At 46.6% G+C, this 26243-nt stretch overlaps 1 protein-coding gene across 1 annotated transcript in view; it reads right to left on the bottom strand.

Annotated features, from left to right (window-relative positions):
* The window catches only part of espnla (espin like a), a 34343-nt gene that overhangs the window by 5366 nt on the left and 2734 nt on the right, over positions 1-26243 (bottom strand). The window contains exons 3-9 of the mRNA XM_034080547.1: positions 20564-20750; positions 20302-20484; positions 20022-20153; positions 1985-2152; positions 909-1044; positions 431-603; positions 178-342 (exon numbers count right to left, since the gene is read on the bottom strand). Of these exons, the coding sequence (XP_033936438.1) occupies positions 178-342; positions 431-603; positions 909-1044; positions 1985-2152; positions 20022-20153; positions 20302-20484; positions 20564-20750 (1144 nt within the window). The remainder of the gene's footprint in view (positions 1-177; positions 343-430; positions 604-908; positions 1045-1984; positions 2153-20021; positions 20154-20301; positions 20485-20563; positions 20751-26243) is intronic.

The following is a 26243-nucleotide window of genomic DNA, read 5'->3' as shown; positions in this document are numbered from 1 at the left end:
AGTATTTGTACGAGGGGTTTTAAAGTTTTAGACTGTGGACCTTTCCTCAGACAAAGCTTTCACCCTATAGGCACTCAACAATTGAGACAGAATAGCTTAATATCGATGTTTCACATAACTTTAGACTACACTGAAAACATTTCTAACTGTTGTGAGCCTGATTCAGAGAGACCTTACCTTCCTCCTCTGGTCCTCCTCATCCAGCAGCCTGGCCTGCAGCTGCCTAACCATCACCTGCCTCTTCCACTCAGCGATGGGCCGGCCTCTCTCATCGTGGGTGGGCACCAGGTAGTCGATGTCGGACAGGTTGGCCTGCTCAGTGGGCAGGACCACCATCTTGTTCTGAGAAAGATGCAGCATATGAGCTGCTAAAGAAAGGAAGCACTTACAAAAGAAGGATGCTCAACATTAGAAAGCGTACTGCACTTACTGCTTGTCCAGTGAACGTTCCTGATATTCCTGATTGTTTTAAGGATTGGATGGATTTCATGTCCCCAAGAAGCTTCCTTCCAGCTAGGAGGTTTGCGTCAGGCAACATCGTCTTATCAGCAGGGGCAGACCTCTGACTCCCAGCCACCTTGGGCCCATTGAAACCTTTAATAACTGAAATGCAAATCATAATCTGTGTCACATACATCATTTGTCCTGTCCAGTACTGACTTCCAGTCTTGGTTGAAAGAATGATTTAATTACAGAAGCCTTGGAATCTAGTTTTCTCCGGTGTTTATGACTTAACAATATTTCATACGTTTGTTCACCTGTGTATACGCTAACTAACCAGACTAAAAACGCTGAATAAGCTCTGATTAAAATACATTTGTAGACAAAAGAAAGACAACATAACTTGCTAATATTCTTTTACCAGGCAACACTTTTTTTGTAAACACATTTAGAACATTTGTTCTCACCAGATGTTGCAAATTTAACCTGCACCATTCTGTTGATGCTTTTCTCCGGCTTGGCAGGAGGGGATGAAGCAGGTGAGGGGGGTGCAGGGGAGGGCTGAGGGTATCTGGCCTGCGGGGATTCCTCACTCTGAGGTTGCTGGTGTGAATATGAGAAGATACACGGTCACTTTGCAATGTTCACAGTGTAGTTTGTGCAATCGAGAAGGTTAAATAGGGGAAGTGCATTATGTGTAAATAGGTATGGACACAATAGGGATAAGTGCAATTTGACGGACACTATGCAGAGGTGCAATAGGGAAAGTGCAATATTGATTTGTGTATGAATACAGTAAGGAACGTGCAATATTTGATTTATGTAAAAATACAATAGGGGAAAGTGCAATTTGATTATGTATGTGTGTGGCGAAGGTGACTTCGTCACTATGGACTGACGGCTTCAGGCTGGGTAATGTGGCGCTGTGTTGGCGTGATTGCACAGTATATGTTGTCTGTGGCTGATGATTGTGTGCACCTGGTGTCCTGTGTTGTCTCCTCCCCCCTCACCTGTGTCTTGTTGTGCTGATTGGAGTGTGTGTACTTAGGCTCTGTTTCCCTGTGTGTGTGTGTGTGTGTGTGTGTGTGTGTGTGTGTGTGTGTGTGTGTGTGTGTGTGTGTGTGTGTGTGTGTGTGTGTGTGTGTGTGTGTGTGTGTGTGTGAGAGAGTGTGTGTGTGAGATCCTTGTGGCTGCAGGATGTGTGAAAGGAGAACAGCAGGATTGAGACTGTGAACTTTGTGCCCATGTTTTTAATAAATGCCCACGTCGGGTTATATTTTTGGACGTTCTGCCTCTGCCTCCTTGCTTGGTCGGGGCCGCTCGACGGTCAGCTTCACAATGTGCAATAGGGAAAGTGCTGTAGCTGTTTGTTTCTTTGCCATGTGATCTCTGTTCTGTATCTATGACTGATTGACCTGAATGTTTTATGTGTATTATCTCGATGCCCAAGACACATTTCTCCTAGGGAGACAATAAAGCTTTATCTTATCTTTGGGTTCAGGAAATAATGAAGAATTGAGGAAAAAGTGAACTGAGAGTTTACCTTCAAACTATCCATTGGTGTGTTATTGCTGTAGCTGTCCCTGCACGGGTCACTCAGGCTGCCGTAGTAATCCTCCCTGCTGCACTGCAGAGCCACAGCCGGCTTCACCTTCACCTCCTCCTCCACCTCCACTGGAGCTCTCTCCTGGGTGGGCTCTGCACAGGCTGTCTGCAATTATAACAGAGTCACAGTCAATAGAAGAAAAGATAAAGATGAACTTTATTGTATCCCCAAGGAGACATTCAGGTGTTCAGTTGTGACACACAGTACGATACACACACATGCACCAGACACGACCTATACACAGTAGGACTGAATACAACACATGCATGTTTCTGTTAGGCGAGATAAGCGACCAGCAGGGGCGGACTGGGGGAAAAAGTGGCCCAGGGATTAATTGACAGACAGGCCCACTTAATGCGCGGCATGTATCGGCCGGCCGGCGACGAAAGTATGTAACTTAACAAAACACTATGTTATTTTGGACAATTATTCATATAGTAATCACATTACCTGAGCAGCTCTTGAGTTGCCTAGCAAAATAGTTACGGCATATATTTAGTGATTTTAATGTTAACAGATCATTGATGCAATAACATTTTGACCCAATTTGCCTGACTTGACACATGGAATAAAACATGGGCGTAGGAAGCATCCTCAATGTGGACCTCACCTCCTCTAGGGAGTTAAATGCATCAATCTGGTGCACTTTGAGAGCCAAATTAGGGACTAAATCTATGGCAGTCAGTAGGGGCTTGGACTGTGAGCCGTAGGGTCGCCGGTTCAAGTCCCCGACCAGACCTACATTTGGAGTGTGTTCTTCTACTTGGAGAGGTCCCAGTTCACCTCCTGCCCTGCCGTGGTGCCCTTGAGCAAGGCAGCGGATATCCCCCTTCCCCCCTCACTCCCATTGCTCCCCGGGCGCTGTACAATAGCTGCCCACTGCTCCTGGTACTCGACTCCTGGTACTAGGATGGGTTAAAAGCAGAGAACACATTTCACTGTGTGCTCTGCATGTGTGACCATTAAAGAGGGTTTCATCCCTCCCAAATCTTCATCTTCTTCTTCTTCTTCTTCTTCTTCTTCTTCTTCTTCTTCTTCTTCTTCTTCTTCTTCTTCTTCTTCTTCTTCTTCACCCATATAAAACAGAACTGTAAACAGATTTACTTTTTCTTTCACATTTATTTGAACAGCAAGTGGAGGCAAAAGTGACTGCACCCAAACCAATAAACCTGCTAGCTAACTAGCCTAAACTCAGTAACAGAATGTGGGCAACACGTTCTTCTCCACAGCCGCGTGACCTCTGAGTCAGACGTCACTGCCCCCTTTTCTATCCTACGGGTACAGCCGTACAGCCACTCCCCCTGAACCCCGTTTCCCTGCCAACCCCCCCCCCCCCCCCCTTTGCAAGCCCCTCCCTCTGAACCCAGGGCTCGCTACAATACTGTATACTGTATACACAAACTATACAAAAACGCCTTTACGCTTTGGAGCTTGTTTATCCATCTGTAAGCAACTGCCAGCTCTAGGTCTCTCAGTCACTCACTCCTGATCGTTCACTGCGCGGTGACAGCTGCTACGGGCCTGATGTGTGAAAGTGAAACTGATAGATAGAACAAAGGTAGCCTATCAAAACGGCCCAGCCCAGCCCAGTGGGCCACACCCCAATGGGCTGGGCTGGGCCGGAACACTTACAAATGTGGGCCGGTAGGATTTAGGTAAGCAAAAAAAAAAAAGGGAGTGGCCGAAACACTTACAAATGTGGGCCGGTAGGATTCAGGCAAAAAAAGAAAGACGGTTTTTTTTTTTTGGGCCCTCCGGCCCACACACAGCACCGGCCCACCGGGGAAACTCCCGGTATTCCCAATGGCCAGTCCGCCCCTGGCGACCAGGCTGCCAGTTTGTCCAGCGCCAGGGAGCAGTTAGGGGTTCAATGCCTTGCTCAAAGCCACCTCTGCAGGGCCCAGGAGGTGAACCGGCAACTCTCCAGCTACCAATCCACACATCACAATCAGGTAGGTTCACACGTACGAGGAATTTGACTAGGTGTAGTGGTGCATACATACAAATAAAAAACAAAAATGTAAAAAAGAACACAGATAGCTAACTATATTAAGAACACTGTAATACAATATAGTAAGATAGCAATAAAATAAAGCAGTAATTTACATTGAAATAGAATGCAATACAATTAAATATACATCGTATTAGGTTGGTCAGATCGGGACTTAAACCGGCAACCCTTCACTTCCCAGGTCAAGTGCCTACAGACTGTGCCCCTGCCACCCCAAGTTAAGACTTTTTAGAAATAATGATTAGGGTTAGGGTTGTATGTACTTTCACAAAATCAAATACTTATTTATATTTTGTCTTTTCACACCAACTGTGCTGTAACATTCTCCCTGCTCACCTTACAGTACATACAATAGTTGGAGATAAATCCAACTGTGGTATGACAACAGTGACATGAGTCCAATATGTATTAACTATTGTGATGTTTCCAGTACCAGTGATTAAAATGTCTCTTTCGTTGAAGGGTAGAGCCTGTGTTATACTGTCAGAATCACATTGTTCAGGAGCTGGTTGTCTCTACATAGATCTCCAAACTATCAGCAAAACTCTTCCAGACCACAAATGCGTTTCCTATTTGCTTCTATTTAAAAAAAGTTTGGGTTTTGTTTTTCTAGTTTTGCACTTTTGTAAAGAAGGAAATACTTGAGGAAGGTTTTTTCCTTTTATTTGTTGTCAAGACTCTCACTGAAGTAAAATCATCAAGGAAAGTAATATATATTTAAATATGTCTGTAGAAAAATACATTAATATATAAAGAAGTAGTTTGTGGGAGATATAAAGGCAGATTGGGTCAGTGTTATCATTTGCACTATAATTCCCATAGAAAGATGTCTTTGGAATGTTTTGCACCGCTCAATGTGACATACAAGATGCTGGAGATCTTCTACCAGTCTGTTGTGGCCAGTGCACTCTTCGTTGCTGCGGTCTGCTGGGGGGGGGGGGGCAGCATCAGAGCCGGTGACACCACCAGGATCAATAAACTGATCAGGAAAGCTGGGTCTGTCATCGGCATCAAGCTGGACCCCTTTGAAGCTGTGGTGGAGAGGAGGACACTGATGTCCATCATGGATAACCCCACCCCCTCTCCACCTGCAGGTGGACAGACAGATAACCCCACCCCCCCTCTCCACCTGCAGCTGGACAGACAGATAACCCCACCCCCCCTCTCCACCTGCAGCTGGACAGTCAGCGGAGCTCCTTCTCCAACAGACTGCTGCAGCTCTGCTGTCACAAGGACCGAAACAGGAAAACATTCCTGCCTACTGCAATAACTCTGTACAACAAATCACCTCTGGCTGCAAGAGAACTCTCTGCTCCATAGTTTCTCTCTTCACTGTACATTTTACATTTATATATTCAGTTTAATATTTAATATTCCATCTGTCACATACTTATGTACAGTGGGGCAAAAAAGTATTTAGTCAGCCACCAATTGTGCAAGTTCTCCCACTTAAAAAGATGAGAGAGGCCTGTAATGTTCATCCTGGTACACTTCAACTATGAGAGACAGAATGGGGGGAAATAATCCAGGAAATCACATTGTAGGATTTTTAATGAATTAATTGGTAAATTCCTCGGTAAAATAAGTATTTGGTCACCTCCAAACAAACAAGATTTCTGGCTCTCACAGACCTGTAACTTCTTCTCTAAGAGCCTCCTCTGTCCTCCACTCGTTAACTGTATTAATGGCACCTGTTTGAACTCGTTATCAGTATAAAAGACACCTGTCCACAACCTCACACTCCACTATGGCCAAGACCAAAGAGCTGTCAAAGGACACCAGAAACAAAATGGTAGACCTGCACCAGGCTGGGAAGACTGCATCTGCAATAGGTAAGCAGCTTGGTGTGAAGAAATCAACTGTGGGAGCAATTATTAGAAAATGGAAGACATACAAGACCACTGATAATCTCCCTCGATCTGGGGCTCCACGCAAGATCTCACCCCGTGGGGTCAAAATGATCACAAGAACGGTGAGCAAAGATCCCAGAACCACACGGGGGGACCGAGTCCATGACCTGCAGAGAGCTGGGACCAAAGTAACAAAGGCTCCCATCAGTAACACACTACGCCGCCAGGGACTCAAACCCTGCAGTGCCAGACGTGTCCCCCTGCTTAAGCCAGTACATGTCCAGGCCCGTCTGAAGTTTGCTAGAGAGCATTTAGATCAGGGGTCTCAGACTCCATTTACCTGGGGGCCGCTGGACGTAGAGTCTGGGCACGTCTGGGCCGCTTCAAGTATTCCACAAAAAATGTATTAAAAAATACAACATTAACAGTTCTTCAACATCTTCTTAACATGAACGGTTCTTCACAACATAACTAGTTACAGTTGCTCATGCCTACTCCTTGCTGGTAGAGACCTGGCAGCGCTTCCTCTCACACAGCTGAGCCACATTTGGTTTGAGGGAGGAAGCAGTTGAAACCCTTAGTATGGCTTGAAGATGTTCATCAGTAAGTCTGGACCTGTACTTTGACTTATTGAAGTTCATGGTGGAGAAGAGCTGTTCACACATGTGCTCCCAAAAAGGCACATGGTCCGCTTGAACATCCTGGAAAGCTCAGGGAAGGAGGGGGGCAATTCTCTCATGAACTGTCCAAGCTTGTCTGCTTTCCCATTCACTTCCCTGAACTTGGCTTTGAGCTCAGAATTGCACTGCAGGTCAATGAGCTCCATTTGAAGCACCTCAGGGGCATTTTCCACATCAAAGGAGAAGGGGACTGCAAACATTTGGAAAGTGGCTCTGTGTGTCTTGAAGTCTGCAAACCGCTGATCAAATTCCTCCTGTAGCTTCACAATGGCATCAACATACTTCTCACCACTGAATGCTGTGCCCCTGTCCATGAGAGCCTTGCATGCTGGGAAATGGCAGAGGTTTTTCTGAGGGAGCTGGGCTTTCCATAACACCAGTTTTGTAGAGAATGCTTTGACATTGTCATATGCTGCACTGACAAGCTGGCCCTGGCCCTGCAACTTCTTATTCAGTGCATTCAGCTCCTGCGTGATGTCAACAAGAGAAACTACGTCCATGAGCCATTTGGGATCACTCGGCTCGGGAACAGCCATCCCACCCTTCTCCAGCATGAATACGTTCAGTTCTGTTCTCAACTCAAAAAACCTCTTCAGGACGTGTCCCCTGCTGAGCCAACGCACCTCTGTGAAGTAGAGCACATCCTCATATTCTGACTCAATTTCCTCCAAAAAAGCACGGACCTGGCGGTGCTTTAAGCCCCTGGATCTGATGTGGTTGATGCATTTCACAACAACAGCCATCACATTGTCAAACTTCAAGCATGTGCTGCAAAGGGCCTGCTGATGGATAATGCAGTGCAGAGCAATAGCCTCCTCCACACCCTCCTCCTCCAGTTTTCTTTGAACAAGTGCCACCAGCCCATTTGTCCTCCCTGTCATTGATGGCGCTCCGTCGGCCGTAATTCCAACAAACCTCTTCCATGGCAGACCAATATCCGCAATGGCATCACACAGTTGCTGGAATATCTCCTGAGCGGTGGTCTGGCCACGCATTGGTTTCACTGTAAGCAACTCCTCTGTCACTTCAAACTTGTCATCAACACCACGGACATACATTGCGAGCTGAGCGATGTCAGTGATGTCCGTGCTCTCATCAAGAGCCACAGAGTATGCACGGAAAAGTTTTGCCATCTAAATCAGGTGTCTGATGTAGATGATCCAGAAGAGGATTGGGAGAATGTCATATGGTCAGATGAAACCAAAATAGAACTTTTTGGTAAAAACTCAACGAGACGTGTTTGGAGGAGAAAGAATGCTGAGTTGCATCCAAAGAACACCTACTGTGAAACATGGGGGTGGAAACATCATGCTTTGGGGCTTTCTGCAAAGGGACCAGGACGACTGATCCGTGTAAAGGAAAGAATGAATGGAGCCATGTATCGTGAGATTTTGAGTGACAACCTCCTTCCATCAGCAAGGGCATTGAAGATTAAACATGGCTGGGTCTTTCAGCATGACAATGATCCCAAACACACCGCCCGGGCAACGAAGGAGTGGCTTCGTAAGAAGCATTTCAAGGTCCTGGAGTGGCCTAGCCAGTCTCCAGATCTCAACCCCATAGAAAATCTTTGGAGGGAGTTGAAAGTCTGTGTTGCCCAGCGACAGCCCCAAAACATCACTGCTCTAGAGGAGATCTGCATGGAGGAATGGACCAAAATACCAGCAACAGTGAAAACCTTGTGAAGACTTACAGAAAACGTTTGACCTCTGTCATTGCCAACAACGGGTATATAACAAAGTATTGAGATGAACTTTTGTTATTGACCAAATACTTATTTCCCACCATCATTTGCAAATAAATTCTTTATAAATCAGAAAATGTGATTTTCTGGATTTTTTTCCCCCTCATTTTGTCTCTCATAGTTGAGGTATACCTAGGATGAAAAGTACAGGCCCCTCTCATATTTTTAAGTGGGAGAACTTGCACAATTGGTGGCTGACTAAATGCTTTTTTGCCCCACTGTATATAATACCTTGCTTTATATCTTGTTATTGTTAATTTGTAAATTCAACATGTATATTTTCTACTTTCTTATTTATTTCTTGTCTTTTAATTTGTATTTTACAATGCCATGTATTTTTATGCTGCTGCAACACAAACATGTCCCAAATTGGGATCTTATCTCAAATCTTATCTTATCTTGTTTTGTGTAAGGAGTCAAGTACTCTGTATGATATTAAAGCATGAAAGTAAGTTGGAGTGGCTTTGTTCCATCAAACATTTAGAGAATGCTGATAAAAGAAGAATGCTTTACTGTAAAAAAAACAACTAAATAAAATCACATACTTTGTAAAAGGTCCAGATGGAAATGAGGACAAGCACTATGAACTACATTTGAAAAAAGTGGGGGATAGTAAGCATCCTGAATAATTGGCAGCATTTCACACCACTTTAGGGAGGATGTATGGAAACATTTAGATCCCCTTTAATGAACCTGCGCTGTCTTAATGCACTCCATGCAGCATGCGTATCAGATTCAGCTCTCCAAGGACATTATTAGTAACCAAAACATCAAAGCAGCCACGCTGCGTGCTGTTGTGCTCGCTGTCCGTGAGGTGGTCCTTGCCATTTCCTCACACGCCACTTTGATCTCCAACGGCACGAAATATGCTGGGACACTGCTCAGGAGGAGCATTTCACTTCCCCGAAGTTGTGCAATCCGTAAATAGATAAACAAGGGGGGCTGGGAAACAGGGGGGGGGGGGGGGGGACTGATTCCTTTGTGACCCTTCTCGTAACAGTTCAATGTCCTAAAAGCTATGATGAACCGGCCTGTGTGTTTAATTAGTGGCCGGAGAGCATTTGGTTTTCATCAGTAGCCCATCCAAATTGCCACGCAGATATAGATAGCCAACCCTGTTTTGGCCTGAACCCACTCCCCCTGAATCAAAGAGCCCGATCAGCACAGATTAGGAGCCAAGAGTTAAGAAACAGCTCCTCAGTGCTCTCAGTGTCCGGCTGCAGCACTAATCTGCTCCCTGTGGGTTTAAGTATTTCATGTGTATTTAAAACATGTCTTTTAATTCTGCTTCCACATGAAATATTCACGTTGTGGGTGATAAATTGTATTGTGGAATGTATACAGCGGGTGTACATTATACACAGAAGAACACTGTAGTGTAAATACATGTCCACTCACATGCTAAAATGCTCTCAGGTTTCCTGTGCGGAGGTAATGCTTGAAGCGCTGACACAATGTTTTTGCCAAATGTTACAGCTTTACTGCATTGACTGGCTTAAAAAGACAAATGACAATACTTTTCTACTTCATAACGGAACATTATCAGCTACTGAATCCCCAAAAAATAGCAAGAGAAAGTTCTGGATTCAAAAATGGAAAAAAAATCAACAACATAAAATAAGGCCATGAGCCTGGAGTATTAGTCATGCCTAACCGTAAGAGGCCACAGCTGAAAAAAAGGTCAAACGTTGCCAAAACATGTCAGCTAGGGCCTCTTTAACAGACCATTTCCTTTCATTTAACAAAACATATTACTCAGCTTGTCCAGTCACTTGCTTATGATAAAAGTTATCTAAGAAAAATATCATAATAAAGAACAACAAGGAGTCAAAATAAGCAAAAGCAGCATCGAGAGTACAACTATAGTGAAAATGGCCCATAAACCACCATGAAACATACTAACCTTGACCTTGAACAGTTCTCGCGCTGCACTCCGGTCAGACTGTGTGCTGAAACTCAGACCTGTGCAGCGAGGACTCGGGCGGTCCCTCTGTGTCGAGGATGTGACACTATCCTAAGAACACCAACCACTCGTTTGACACCATCATCCACATCTCTGCCAGTGGCCAAGGGCCGCCAGGCAATAAACAATAAACTCTGATCGGAGAATGCTGTTAATAATTAAAGGACAGGATAGGATGGCTGGTAATGACACTGATGCACGGACAAACCAATGGCCGACCATGGTTGTTGCACAAGGAGAAGTATCAGCGGAAGACCTGTCAAAGTAGCTGGAAATGAGACATGTTATCAGGTGCTTTTTTTCCACTTTGGACAATTGAAGGAGGAGGTTTTTGTGAGGGTGGGGGTAAAATGCAACGGAGATGATTAGCAAACTATGACAGTGGAAACACAATGTGACACCATAAGCTTAGATAGATGGGTTTGGCTGACAAAGTGGAAAAGTTGACAACAATAGACACAGTGTTGGAGAAATTGCTGCCACATGATTAGCAAAATCATCCACTAATTTACCAAATTCCAGACGAATATTACATCTGCCTCACCCAAAAGCATGCTTTACATCATACATGCGGGAGGACATTTTGAAAAACTAATTAAAGATAGCCATTTAGGGCAGTGATTAACAGTTAAAGCTATTGTTTGTTTTCTTGATACATTTTTGGTCTTTAAAGTGTAAGAAAACAGTGAAAAGTGATTAGTTGTTTTTCCAGACCAATATACTATAGGCCTATCATAAAGAAACCTGGTTTAATTTTGTCTATTTTTGGCATCTTAGCTTATAAATGACTTTAACGATAATTATCTCCGCCTATGTTTGTATGTCTGTTTGTCAGCAGGACTACTGAAAAACGTATTTTGTTATAAACGTATAAAATCAAAACAAATTCTTATGAAATTCCCTAAAAGAAGGAAGAACAAATCACATTTAGAGCAGATCTGAAGAATGGGGCAGATAAACACAGTATATTCTCACTGTTTACATTGCAAGATACTTTAGAATGTGTCCGAATGTTGTCATTAATGGACTAAGAATTGCATCTCTGCATACAAGATAAATATGAAGAGAGTATTATGGGCTGCATTGATATAGTTCTATTTCATCCTTACTGACCGCCAGAGGCGGTGCTTAGCACTGAATATCTTCTGTCTCGCGCATGCGCAGGTCAAATATTTATATCAACAAAGTCACGTGTGACCTCGTATGACCCCGGAAGGCATAAGTTCCGGTGTTGTCAACGAGTTCAGTCCTTTTTCATCTTCTCGCTGCACAGGTTACTACTTTATGAGTAGAAGCCAAGCTAGCTTATTGAAAATTAGATTCTAGCTCATCGCTACCTGTAGCCTTGTGATCGTCTCGATCGGAGCTGCGGGCTAGAAAAACGCTCGCCCTCCAAAGGCTGCGACTAGCTGTCCGTCCTCCCAAGGGAGGGGACCGCGGTGTTCACCGCTCGGATCCCAGGAGCTCCGGACCGGTAAAGAGCGGACGCTCCTGCACGTCAGCCGGTGAGATCGCTACCATTTATTGCTGATTGTGCTATCTATTCTCAAGCTAATTTGTTACAGCACTAGTCTCCGCCCCCCTCTCACTGCATACATTTGGTTCCTTACCTGTTCCATCCTCCAGTTAGCAGAGTGCTCTCGCCCAAGCTAACTGTTACGGCGCTAGTGAAGAGAGTGTCTTCGCTCCCCTCTCACAGCTCACATTGGTTCCTGTTCCATCCTCCAGTTAGCAGAGTGCTCTCGCTCAAAGCTAACTTGCTACAGCGCTAGTGAAGAGAGTGTTTCCGCTCCCCTCTCACTGCACACAGTTGGTTCCTGTTCCATCCTCCAGTTAGCAGAGGGCTCTCGCTCAGGCTAACTCGCTACGGCGCTAGTGGAGAGAGTATTCCCGCTCTCCTCTCACAGCAAATATACCACTAACTGACTTCATTTTTCTCACCCCAGTTAGCAGAGTGCTCACGCTCACGCTAACTACTATTGTGCTCACTCCCCTCCACTGCGGATATTGTTTCCTGGCCCAGTTATTTACAGTCGGCTGAGTGCTCTCCCTCAGACTGACTTAAGCTGCCAGCAGCAATTAGTCTGGAGTTTTTTCATTGGTACTGTCGCTATGTTTAACGGCTGTAACACCTGTATGGCTTCTCTTCAACCAGAGGATGGCCATGACCTTTGCCCCTCTTGTCTTGACCTCGAGCATCTGAGGGAGGGCCTTTCGGAGGACCCGTGCATGAATTGCACCATCATGCCTCGTGCGGTAAGAGCTGCTAGACTAGCCGAGGTTGAACTACTGACTGAGGGTGGCCTTTCCCCTGCACAGTCGACTACAGCCCAACCTACCCGTCCTAGGCGTCGGGCAGCAGCGGCTGCGGGTGCCCTGCCCAAGAAGAGGACTAAGCCTGATAGGCTGTCCTCTAGGGTGGACCTACTCACTACTGAGCTTGCCCAGATGAAGTCACTCCTCTTGCCTCTCCATTCTGGTGCCAGTACAGGGCACACTGCTGCACCCAGTCCACCCGTGGCTGAACTGATTCCAGATGACAATGTGTTCTCGATGGAAACTTCAGCCACTCAATTTAATGAGTATGACGGGGAGGGCCCATCCCATGCTTCTGGGCCTGGCTCCTGCACCTCAGCTCATGCATCCTCGGAGGGGGCAGATGACAGCTCCATGGGTACCATCATTCGCATGGCACTGGCTCGCCAGCAGCTGGACGTACAGCAGCACGAAACAGCGCCTGCCAGTGCTTTCTTCAGGCGCACTTTGGCACCCGCCACCTTTGCCGTTCCTCCCTCTTGTGAGTATCTGAGGGAGTTACATACATGCTGGAGGGACACTAAGACTCTTTCCCATCTTACGTCCGATGGCTGAGCCCTGGCAGCCATGCAGGATGCGGCAAAAGTCGGCCTTGACCACATGCCGGCTGTTGAGCCTACTATTGCTTCCCTCATAGTTTCCCCTGACGAAGCTCTGAGGTCGGGGGCCAGGTGCCTTCGACCCCAATGTCGGGTCACTGATGACCTGCTCACTAAGGCTTACGATGCAGCGGCGCGCATGGGCCGTATAGGCAATTCCCTTTCTCACCTCATGCAGCAGGAGGCTCTTAGCGCTTCCCCTACCAGCCTCAGTGACGCCTCGTTAGAGGCGTATGCTCTGATGTCTAGAGAGCTTGGGCGCCTTATGTCCACTCTCGTCCAGACTCGTCGCCAGGTTTGGCTGGCACAGTCACCAGAGGCATGTAGGAGGACTCTCCGTGCTGTTCCAGTGGAGCCGGGGGAGCTGTTCGATTCAGCTGCCGTACAGGTGCTCGAACGGACTGTCCAAGCTAGTCAGACCAGGCAACAGTTCTCAGCTCTTCGCAGAGACATGCCCCTTGCCCCCCCGGTAGGCCTAGAGGTTCCGCGTCTGCCTCCCGAGGCCGCTCCCACCCACCGGCTCACCCCGGTGCCCGCCATGGGCCTCAGCGTCCCACGAGGGGGCCGGCCCGGTATCCGGTGCTTAACCGTCCCCCCCCCCCCCCCCCCCCCCCCCCCCCCCCCCCCCCCCCCCCCAGAGCCTCCAGAGGCCGGGGGGCAAGGTACTGAGGGTCTGGGGCCGGCTGTCGGTTATTTCTCCCAGCAGCAGCTCAACTACTGGGTAGCTCAAGCTTCAGACCCCTGGGTGTTTTCTACCTTAACCCAGGGGTACAAGCTTCAGTTCTGAAGCCGGCCCCCAGCCTTCAGCCGGGTCAAAATGACCACCATAAGCGACCCGGCAAAAGAAATCACCCTAAACCAGGAGATGTCAGTCCTCCTTGCCAAGGGTGCAATCGAACCTGTGGACCCCATCTCACAGCCCAGGGGCTTCTACTCGACCTACTTCCTGGTAAGGAAGAAAGGCGGTGGACTTCGCTCAATCCTCAATCTGAGGGAACTCAACAAGTTACTAAAGATTTTGCCTTTCCATATGCTGAGCACAGCGGACGTTCTTTGTACCGTTGCCAGGGGGGAATGGTTCACGCCCGTCGACTTGAAGGACGCTTATTTTCATGTGCCTCATCACAGGCAGTTTCTTCGCTTTGCCTTCAGAGGCCGTCATTTACAGTTCAGGGTGCTCCCAATCGGACTCTCCCTCTCTCCAAGGGTGTTCACCAGGTGTGTCGCCGCAGCCCTCTCGCCCCTGCAGTCTCAGGGTATGAAGATTCTGCCATACTTAGATGACTGGTTAATCTGTGCATCATCCCGGTTGCAGTCGACCCAGGACACGGCTCTCCTTCTCTCTCATGTCGCCCGGCTAGGCCTCAAGGTGAACATATAGAAGAGTTGTCTGAACCCCTCTCAGAGCCTAACCTTCATTGGGGTGGCTCTGGACACAGTCACTATGCGGGCCTGTCCATCTGCTCAGCGCCTGGACAACATCCTCCAGCTTCTTCTGCTCTTCAAAATGGGCAGGTCTCTGCCATATATCCTGTTTCTCCGCCTCTTGGGCAAGCTGACAGCTGCCTCAGCTGTCGTTCCCTTGGGCTTGTTGTCACTGCGCCCCCTGCAGAGATGGCTGAACGGCCTCCACTTAGACCCCAAGTTGCACAGGCACAGAAAAATCAGGGTGTCACAACAGTGCCTCTCCACTCTATCTCCATGGAGGGAGAGGTTGTATATGTCGAGGGGCGTGGCCATGGGCTCCGTCCTTTTCGCAGAGAGACCGTTACGACGGATGCCAGCCTCTCGGGATGGGGTGCGTGTGGAAAAACAGGACAGTGGGCAGTGGTCTGCTCAGGACTGCACAGAACACATCAACGTGCTAGAGCTGCGAGCTGTGCACCGAGCACTCAGGCACTTCCTGCCATACCTGAGGGGGAGGCATGTGCTTGTCCGCTCAGACAACACTACAACGGTGTATCACATAAACCACCAGGGGGGCACCAAATCCGCACGCTTGCTAGAGGTGTCCCAGACTCTCCTGACCTGGGCAGCTCCTTGCCTGGCCAGCCTACGGTCAATGTATCTGCCCGGAGCAGAACCAAGTCGCCGACTTCCTCTCCCATCACAAGCCTCCACCAGGGGAGTGGCGGCTTCATCCAGAGGTGGTGGCCAGCATCTGGGGTCTCTTCCGCAGGGCAGTGGTATATCTCTTTGCCTCGAAGATGTCGATCCACTGCCCCCTATGGTTCTCCTTGATGGAGAAGACCAGCCCTTTGGGTCAGGACGCTCTGGCTCATTCATGGCCAGGGTGTCTTCTCTATGCCTATCCACGCCTTCCTCTGATCCTACCAACACTCCACAGAGTGCTTCATCAGGGCCACAGGCTTCTTCTGGTGCCCCCCTTCTGGACAGCCAGGCCTTGGCGTCTCCCCAACAGGAAGGACCTCTTGTCTCAGCTGGAGGGTCGGATGTGGCACCCCGACCATTGCCGCCTCCAGCTGTGGGTCTGGCCACTGGAGGGCCCGACCCACTGCTGAGCCACTGCATAGAGCCTGTCAGGAGGACTATTCTCAATGCTAGGGCACCATCTACTCGTAAGCAGTACGAAAACAGGTGGAAACTGTTCTCTGACTGGTGCCAAGGGCGAAATGAGGACCCAGTACATTGCTCAGTGCCTACTACCCTTGAGTTCCTGCAGTCCCTCCTGGACGACGGCCGGTGTCCCGCAACCGTCAGGATGTATGTGGCTGCTATATCAGCTCAACACTCAAGGGTTTACAACAGCACAGTGGGGAGCCATAGGCTGGTATCCCTCTTTTTAAGGGGAGCACTGAGGCTTCGCCCCCCGAACATCCCAAGGGCTCCTACATGGGATCTGCCCTTGGTGCTGGATGCCCTATGCTCGCCTCCCTTTGAACCCTTGTTACAGGCAGAACTAAGGTGGCTCTCAGCTAAGACTGCTTTCCTTTTTGCCATCACCTCAGCAAAGCGCGTAAGCGAGCTTCAGGCCTTATCCGTGAACAGCTCGTGTCTGAGGTGGAACTCAGATGGCTCAGGTGTCACCTTATGGCCGAACACAGTGTTCCTCCCTAAGGTGCTGGCACGCTCATTTTAATCGCCATATCCAGCTGGCACGGTTTGACCCCCCTTCAGGAGAGGCGGAAGAGAGATCAAGACTCCTATGCCCGGTGCGGGCCCTTAGAGCTTATGTCCAGACTACCGCAGGCATACGTCAGTCTGAACAGCTCTTTCTGTGTTACGGTGGTCCTAGAAGAGGCTGTGCGCTCTCAAAATAGCGCTTGTACTACTGGATCGTGGACGTCATTGCCCAGGCATACAAGGCGAATGACCTTCCCTTGCCATCCAGAGTAAAGTGCCACTCTACCAGGAGTGTCTCCACGTCATAGTGTCTCCTTGAGAGGTGTGCCCCTGGGGGACATATGTGCTGCGGCCACATGGGTATCTCCGAGCACATTCGCCAGATACTACAGGGTGAATGTTGCCGCCCCTCACCCGCTGGGTGTGGTCCTCCTGCAGAGTCCACCTAGGCCATCCCTATAGGGTAAGTATTCAGACTTCCTCGTGACTCTGTTGGTATAGGTCATCCAGTGCTAAGCACTGCCCCTGGTGGTCAGTAAGGATGAAATAGAACGATAGTTACGTATGTAACTACTGTGCTGTGAATCCTGGATGACCGTCAGAGTTCTTGGTCACTCGGAATCTCGTGTTTCCGCGAGAAGATTCCATAGGACTGAACTCGTTGACTCGTTGGAACTTATGCCTTCCGGGGTCATACGAGACTTTGTTGATATAAATATTCGACCTGCGCATGCGCGAGACAGAAGATATTCAGTGCTAAGCACCGCCTCTGGCGGTCATCCAGGATTCATAGAACGGTAGTTACTTACGTAACTATCGATTTCTTTGCTTGGTTCCATATCTCCCCATCTGTTATACACATGCAACTATGATGAAGCCAGATGTTAGAAGATCTCTGACAAACACATGAGTTTATTACATTCTCTGCAATGATAATGACGATTCGATATTTCATAATTTATCATTCATATCAAAAGGAGTATTGTTTCGTATCTCATGGCCAAAACAAATCGGAAATCTTGACATGAACAAAAACAATAATGAATTAGACGACAATACGTTTCCTCCATTCTAAAAATATCATGCTCAAACAACTGTTAGTGGAGAGCAAAAGCCACAAATGTGTGTGAATGAAATTTCACGGCACACACTGTTTATTGGCCTGCAGCTGTTGATGCGAGATGAGGATCTGTTGTGAGGAGTCTGACCTGGTTGTGAGGGATCCAAACACACACAGCTCCCCTGCTCACTGTCCCAATCCATTAGAGTGCTGCTCGGAAATGAGATTATCTGACTGACTTTAGAGCAGATGAAACCTGTGATCTACGCAGCACCTAAGACACCACCAAACTGTCATCAAACAGCATCTCATCTTTGTCACAGCAAGCATGACTGCTCTTCAGATATTATGAGTATTAAATCAATTACCAGCTATTACAGGTTCTCTGTCAGGTGACCTCTTGGTTCACCCCAAACTTCGCTGGGATTGTGTCTCCCATTCATACTTCACCAAAAAACCTGATCCATCATTCTGTCTTCCACCAACATCACATAGTATCCAGAGGTGACAATCATAGCACTTCCCTGGAAACAAACATGACACACAATCAAAGGTGTGTTTGAAGCCAATGACATCCTGATCTCCGCTCCACAGAGGGATAGAGTTGCGAGTTCCAGGCATCAGAATGGTGAAAACGCTGAAACTCAAGCTTGTGGATCTCATAACGGATCATGGCCCATGGGCCCTTCACCTGAGCCGCGGGAGAGGGGTAACTGATAGGCCCTCAGCTGGCCCCGGCTCCGGCTGCATTGGACGCTGCCGCTGCCCCTGTGCTAATTAGCTCTCATTGTTCACAGAGGATTATTTGTGAAGGGGAGCCACGCCTCGCCGGCTCTCTTATCATCCTCCTATTTAAGTGCTGCTCTTCTCTGATGAATTATTAATCGCTTCTATCAGTCCACAGCTTTCTTCACTCTGTGTGCTACAGGCGGCAGGTGAAGTGTGATGGGGAGAGCCGAGGACAGCTACAGGTGGATAGCTGCGAGGCTTCAAGGGTCAACAGGTCTGCTTACAGAGGAGAACTTCAGTAACTGTATGATGTGTATTTAAAATCAACTCCAAAAGCTCGAATATCAGTATCCTCCTGCAACACCAATTATGATGTACCTACTTGAGGGGAGACACTGCAGGTGAATGGGCTAACAGATGTATCTAATAAATATCACCACTGGTTTTCCCAGTTGATTGATAACAACAAGACAAGGATTTGCTGACATGCAACATCTGCTGATGTGTAAACATTTCAAGAGCAGGACACTGACCCTCGGTCGACTGGCTGTCGCTGTCTGTGGTGAAGTCACATTTCAAACTGAAAGTTGTCGGTTCAATCTCAGTCCCGGCAATAAACATGTTGTTTCTTTGGGCAAGATGGCAAACCCAGCGGTGTGTGAATGGGTGAATGATGACTTGTGTATGTAAAAGCACTTTGAGGAGTTCAATAAATAACTCAACTTTATTTTTTTATTTACAATTCACCACAAAACCAGGTGCTAAATTCTTGTTTGATTTTGTTCGCAGATGAGAGTCAACGATTGAACAGAGAGGATTTTATACTCCATAGTTCAGAAATATTGTCAACCTGTACATGTCGTTAGGTATGTACATTGTAAATCCCTGTATCTATGTTGTATGATGTCCTTTCAGTTGTTCTGTTGTTTTATGTTTTGATGCCTTCATGTGGAACCTACTTGCAGCAGGTCTCCCTTGAAACAGAGATCGATGATCTCAATGGGATTCACCTGGTTAAATAAAGGTTTGAAATGAGAAAAAACCTCTCTGTAAAAGAAACTTCAGAATATATATATAGAAATAAAAGTAGAAAGTGCAAATTTCTTATCCTTAAATATATGTATTGTAACATTTCAAACATTTTGCAAGCACTACTCAAACATTAAGATAATTATTTATTGTATTTCAAGCTTTCTGAAATGTCATGTTTAATTATGCAAATTAGACATTTTGTATTGCTTACTTTTTTTTTATTTAGGAGAAATCTACAGACCAAACAACAAAAACAAGAACAAAAATACTAACAAAAACATTTACATGTGTATTTCGGAAGTTCCCTTTCCACTAGTCTGAAAGAGGACAAACTGCATGGAAAAAGGTGTTTGGCCTGCGGTGTTTTGCCTTAAAAGAAAAACGAGGCGCAACAAACTGACCATTAATTTGAGTAAATGCAGGACAGCTTTTTACGGAATTGACCCTTTGACTTGAACAGGCCACGCCAGCACAAACAATGTGTTCACACTCAAATATTCATCAAGCACACTAAGGAGTGTCGTGCTTTCTACACATAACAAAAGAGCTTATCTCTCAGGGCAAACTGAGAACCAAGTATCTCCTCCGGCACTCACGGCACCATCGCCTGTAAAGCCCATCAGAACACAAAAGCCATCATCCTCCACTAGACCTCTTGGACTGAGAGCCAAGCAATAATGCTGAGTGGCAGATAACAGAGGAGGCCTGTCAGGTTCCACATGCATGAAATTCATGTCTCAAAGTAAGACAATTATTCACCAGGGTTCCAAGACCTTCCAGATGTTTGCTGTTGAGCAGAAGCAAGCTTTGAATTATATGCAAAAATAACAAGGTGGGTAGTGCTAACAGAGAGGAACAAAGCAGGAAAAGTGTGAAATAAAATATACTGGATGAGAGAGAGCTTACATTTCTTTTCATGGCACGGAGATGTCTGGCACATTCATGGTGTCCATTGTACTCCGCCAAGTCTGCTGCTGTAAACCCATCAATATCCTGATCTGAGTGGTTCGCTTGATTGGCCAACAGGAGTTTACAACTCTGAAAATAGGAATATAAGACATATGTATATATATATATATATGTAGCCTATGGAACATACTTTTATGAAATTGTATTTGCTTTATTCAAGATAAGACATAACTATAACAACATAAAAGGAAACCTAAATAAAAAATGTGCTCCCAACCTCCAGCTCTCCATTTTCTGCCGCATCATGAAGTGGGGTCCCTCCCCAGTAATCCTTGATGACCTTTGAACCCATGTGAAGCAGCCTCTCCAAGATGCAACAGTGCCCTCTGCTGGCAGCGAAGTGCAGAGCAGTGGCTCCGTACCGGTCCTGGCCGGACAGACTGACGGCAGTGCAGCTCACCTGTGGAGAGAATGATAAGGATCAACACGAGTGAGCAACACTTTGATACGTCACAGCAACACAAGTTCTCTCCACTGACCAGCCACAGCACCACAGCCTGGTGGCCCATGTGAGCAGCAGCGTGCAGGCAGGTCATGCCATCGTGGGCCCTCAGGTGGACGTCGGCCCCGCAGTCCTTCACCAGGAACTCTGCAACCTGCAGCTGGCCCTCCTGGCAGGCCAGATAGAGCGGGGTGGCCCCAAGGACCATCTGCTGGTCCACACATCTGGAGACCAACAGACAGCAACAACCGGCTAGTGAAACTGAATTTCCCCTCAGAGATTGAAAAAAGCTGATCTTATTATGTGTATGAATAATGTTATTATGTTAAAGACGTGTGCAACTCACTAATCTGCCCATTATGTTCTAGATTAAACTAATTGTTTGGTCTATAAAACGTCAGGAAAAAAATGAAAATCGCCCACCCAAGTGTTTCAAACTGCAAAGGGATGTTTGTGATGTCTGGTTTTGTCAGTCTCAAACCCCACATATTCACCGTAATATGATATTAAAACAGGCCAAGTCAATAGATGTGGGTTGAGAACACTTTTGCGTTTAAAATGATTCAGATTACTTTAACAATTACAGTAAACAATTATCAAAACAGTTTCTGTTCAGTCGAGACAGATACTATATATAACATTCAGTCTTAAAGAGAAGCCTTTAAGAATAAAAAAAGGATTACAAAAAAATGATGCTGAGTATTTAAATCTCAGAACAAGCACAAATAAAGGAGTGTTTATCAGACCTCTGCTCCAAGCTTAACATTTGTATTTTGTAATTGTTATAATGGTGAATAATAGTGACAGAGTTCACATTAGGAAATGATGGAGGATCTTTTGATCTGAAGTGATGGACAAACTTAATACTGAAATAAACAATTTACAGTTTGAATAATATACAGTTTTACTGTTGTTAAATAAACTGTACGGATACTTGTTATTAGTTATGTAGCCATGACAGGTGAACCCGACCCACCTGGTTTGTCAGTCACACAGAGCTGCATTAACATTGACATACACACTTTACTTCTACAACAACAAGGCTGGCATGTGAGGGGGGGGGGGGGGGGGGGGGTTACAGTTGACTTGCTGCTCCGGATCTGTGTAGCATAATGCCACAAGTCATGTTGTCTAATTATCATGTCAAACCAAAGGCACCCAAAGCTGTAACTATCATATTACTATCAAATGGTCGAGTGTCTAAAGGTAACAGATTAGTTATAATGGTTTATAGTTGAGACACAGTCGGAGTGTTTCTTGAATAAGAGTCCCTTCTTTTGGTTAGAAAAGGTGTGCGCAAGAGTTGTTGTATCTCACTTCAAAAGTTCAGTTGAATAAATAGTAGCTGTTCCAGTACATTTGTACTATATCCTGCTTGCTAACATTAACAGATGTTTGACCATGGCCTTTAGTCCTATGGCTCAGTTCATCTGGCAAACCATCGATCAGGTTAAATGGTGCACTACTAGTACCCCAGTGAGTGGCTCTGCTGTTACCGTAGCCTATGTGGAAAATGGTAACTGATTTAAATTTGGGTTTTAATTATTTTGAAACAAATTTGATTTCACTACCCATCCAAATATTTCTGTGTAAGAGAATAAAAAGCCTAACAAAGTGGTACAATGCTGAACTTCAGAAGGCTACATTTAAGATAACAAGTAAGCTACCATTAATAGCTGCTAGCATACCTGTAAGTGTAAATGTAGCCAGGCTGAATGCACATTACATAAACGTCCTACCATCCACCCTACACCACAGGCTGCAATTGAGCTACTAGAAAACTAGAAAGCAATCTAGCCTAAAGGTTGAAACTGCAGCTAAAATGTATTGAAAAGTATTCAATTTCCATGAACAAGTTACTTAAAGGTCACCTATTATGCAAAATCCACTTTTTCTATGTCTTTTATACATAAACATGTGTCCCCTCTGTGTTTTTCTGTGTACAAATATTCTCTCTCTGAAAATGAGCTGATCAGATTTTGCCCACTTTATGATGTCATAATGGGTTTTTTTCATCTAAAGTAACAGACAGAGAATCAGCACTTTGGAAACAGGGCTGAAACAGAGGGGATTATGGGATGCTGCAATGATCTGTTTGGTACTTGGAGCCAAACACTTCAGAGACATGTTTTGTATATATCTGAGACCTGTGATATATTGATGAAAAACAGTATGATTGGGGACCTTTAAATGTAATGAAAACTGTTGAAATAGTTAAAGGTAAGGTAGGTAATTCACTTCAGATACACTTGTTGTTATATTCCATGGAATGCTCTTAACATCCTGATACCAATGATACTGTATATTAAATGCTTTGACAAGAAATACATTAAAAAAATCTGTGGAAGCCGTGCTGCTCGACCAATCATCTGAGCTAAAATAACTGGACGGCCTACCTGCCTGTCAGCCTTCCATCTGGGCACAAACTGATCTCGTGCCCTCATTGGTCATGTGCACGTGTGGTCATGTGTGTTGGAGGAGGGGCTCTGTAAGAAAGTCTGAAGGAAGGGGCAGATTTTTTCGGCTGCGTACTTTCAAATTCTAGCGCACTCAAGCTGGTTTCTCCATTCTTACCTACCCTACCTTTAACTAAAAAGTTAGTTTAAAAACAAGTTGATTAGACCTTGGCAACCTGTTAGAATAGTTAGCTTAAAGTAGTAGATGAAACAGATGAAGCTAGCTAACAAAACTAAATAAAAGAGAGCTTGCTAATAGTACTGGATACATGATCGAAAGGTTGCAATAGAGAATGCTTGCAAAGCTTGATTATACAGTTTAAATGAATAACGCTGGAAATATTGGTTGAAATAGAAAAAAGTAGTTAACAGTACAATTATAGAAATCTCTTTAAACATAGATGGTTGAAAATAAAAATATAACAACAATAATTCAATAAATTGTTTAAAAATAAAGCTAGCACACAGTAATGATGAAAAGTTTGAAATAGATACATAAAACAAATCTTGATATACAGTAGATAGCTATCTTAAATGAACATATACGGTGATATACATTTAAAGCTCAAATTTGACATTCCAAGGGGTATATCATCTAACACCAATGAAAACTACAAGTACAAAATGGTGGGAACCACTCAGTGAGGGACTGGTTACTTTGTAGTTGTGGAAGGAAGGTTGAAACTGTTATAGTTAAAAAAAAAAAAACGTTCTATTACAGTCGATGCACTCATGGTGAAAGATGAATTAGGATTTGTCTTTGAAAGGGTTCCCTTCAGCTCACCATATGGCAGAGATGGAGTACTCGAGTGCCGATTTTTGGGACTGGACTCGGACTCGCGCACTGATTGACGCGACTCGGACTTGGACTCGTGAATTCTCGCGCACGATGACTTGGACTCGGACTCGTGAATTATCGCATACGCTGACATGGACTCGGACTTGGACTCGTGATTTTTTTCCCCCACGATGACTCGGACTCGACTTGTACATTGACGCTCCGACTTGGACTCGGGCACATTTTCTCTGGAGTCTGATGTCCTCTATCCTGTCGTGTGCGCCTGTGAGGCGAGTTCACGTACTGGGCCCCGCTATTCCAGTCTAAGGATGTCTAGAGACACACCCCGCATCGTGCTGTATGCTTTCACACATTCTGCTTCCACATTGGAAAAGAGCAAAATGCTCGTTATGTGGAAACAATATAGAAGAGAAGGCTCCGTAACACATTACTCTAAAGATCGAGTTCAGACATATCTGCTGTCTTGAACACTATCATCAGAGTAACGTGATCTAATCAATAAATAAAGATTCTGTCACAATCTGTCTGTGTTGTGTTTTGTCTTGTCTTTTTCTGTCTTTGGTTTCATGTTTTATTCTGAAAAGTGTTCACCCCCTGTCTTGCCTGTTGCTTTCTGTCTGTTTTCCCTCCTACCTGAGAACCCGAATGTGTTCACCTGGTGCCCCTGTGTTTTCTCCTCCCTCCTCACATGTGTCTTGTTTGTGTGATTAGTCTTGTGTGTATTTAAGTTCTGTTTTTTCTGTCTGTCATTGTTGGTTCATTGTTTGTCGTTGACTGTGTTCTCGAGGTAGTGTTCTGTTTGTTCCTTAAACCTTGAAATAAAGGTATTTTTTCGTGTTTATTCTGCATTTGGGTCCTGCCTGCTTCACTCGCCCTAACAGAATGAACCAACCAGAAGTGGACCCAGCAGATGATCCATTTGAGGTGGGATCAAGTAATTTTACCTTTTTTTTGGCTTGCTGCTTTGATTGGTGGAAGGGAGCGTCCAGTGTTCGGCAGAAGAGGGCCACTCTGGGAGAGGCGCACCGGTTGGCAACAGAGAAACCATGTTTTGTGAAGTTTTTACCTGGCTGGATTATGGACTTCCTCCAGACATGTGATTCCCGGCCTGCTAGCCCCAGGCATGCTAGCCCCCTGCCTCCCAATTCCCAACCTGACACCATACGTCTTGGTGTGTTCCGTCTGGAGTCAACCCCTGCTTCTTCCCCATTTCCTGCTCCTGTCCAGGAGTCGTTCTCGGGTACTTGTCTGGCTTTTGGAGGTCCACTGAGCCTCCAAAAGGCTCCTAAGAGAAGGAGTCGCAGGTCCAGGCTAGCAGCCCGAGCCCCAGAAGCCATGCTTTGGGCTCCAGTACAGGCCCCAGCAGCCATGGTTCCATGCTCCAGTGCCGGCCCACACAGCCACGGTACCGTGCTCCAGTACCATCCCACACAGCCATGGTTCCGTGTTCCGGTTCCGTACCCAGCAGCCATGGTTCCTGCTCTAGCACCGGCCCACACAGCCATGGTTCCAGCCTTAGTCCTGGCCCCAGCAGCCATGGTTCCGGCTCCAGAACCGGCCCACAAAGCCATGGATCCGTGCACCAGTACCGGCCCACACAGTCATGCTTCCGTGCTCCATTACCTGGCTCACACAGCCAGGGTCCAGGCTTCTGTTCCGTGCCCAACAGCCATGGTTCCGGCCCCAGCAACCATGGTTTCGGCTCCAGTACTGGCTCTCCGGCCGACACCAGCTCCCCGTATCCTGTCGGCGTACCGGCCGACTCCAGCCCCTCGTCTCCTGTTGGCTCTCCGGCCGACGCCAGCTCCCTGTGTCCTGTCGGCGTACCGGCCGACGCCAGCTCCCCGTGTCCTGTTGGCATTCCGGCCGACGCCAGCTCCCTGTGTTCTGTCGGCGAACCGACCGTCTCAAGTCTCCTCTCAAGTTCCTTCTCAAGTCCCCTCTCGAGTCTCTTCTCGAGTCCCCTCTCTATTCCCCTCTCAAGTCTCCTCTCGAGCCCCCTCTCGAGTCTCTTCTCGAGTGCCCTCTCAAGCCACCTCTCAAGTTCACTCTCGAGTCCCTGCTCAAGTCCCCTCTCGAGTCCCCTCTCAAGTCTCCTTTCAAGTCACCTCTCCAGTTCCCTCTCTAATCCCCTCTCTAGTCCCCTCTCGAGTCACCTCTCGAGTGCCCTCTCGAGTCACCTCTCGAGTTCCCTCTCGAGTCTCCTTTTGAGTCACCTCTCGAGTTCCCTCTCAACTCACCTCTCGAGGCCCCTCTCGAGTCCCCTCTGGAGTCTCCTCTCGAGTTCCCTCTCAAGTTCCATCTCAAGTCACCTCTCCAGTCCCTAATCAAGTCCCTACTCAAGTGCCGTTGGAGGTTCCGCTCGGGGTCCTGCCAACTCCATGTCCTGTCCCGTTGGGGGAACCGCCGACTACTCTTCTGCCGGAGGTCCTGCCAACCCTATGTCCTGTCTCGTTGGGGGT

The sequence above is a fragment of the Pseudochaenichthys georgianus genome, chromosome 4, assembly GCF_902827115.2.
Source record: "Pseudochaenichthys georgianus chromosome 4, fPseGeo1.2, whole genome shotgun sequence".
In the NCBI taxonomy this organism is placed as follows: Eukaryota; Metazoa; Chordata; class Actinopteri; order Perciformes; family Channichthyidae; genus Pseudochaenichthys; species Pseudochaenichthys georgianus.
Note: the sequence above shows the minus strand (reverse complement) of the source record. Positions and strands in the feature narration are given on the sequence as shown.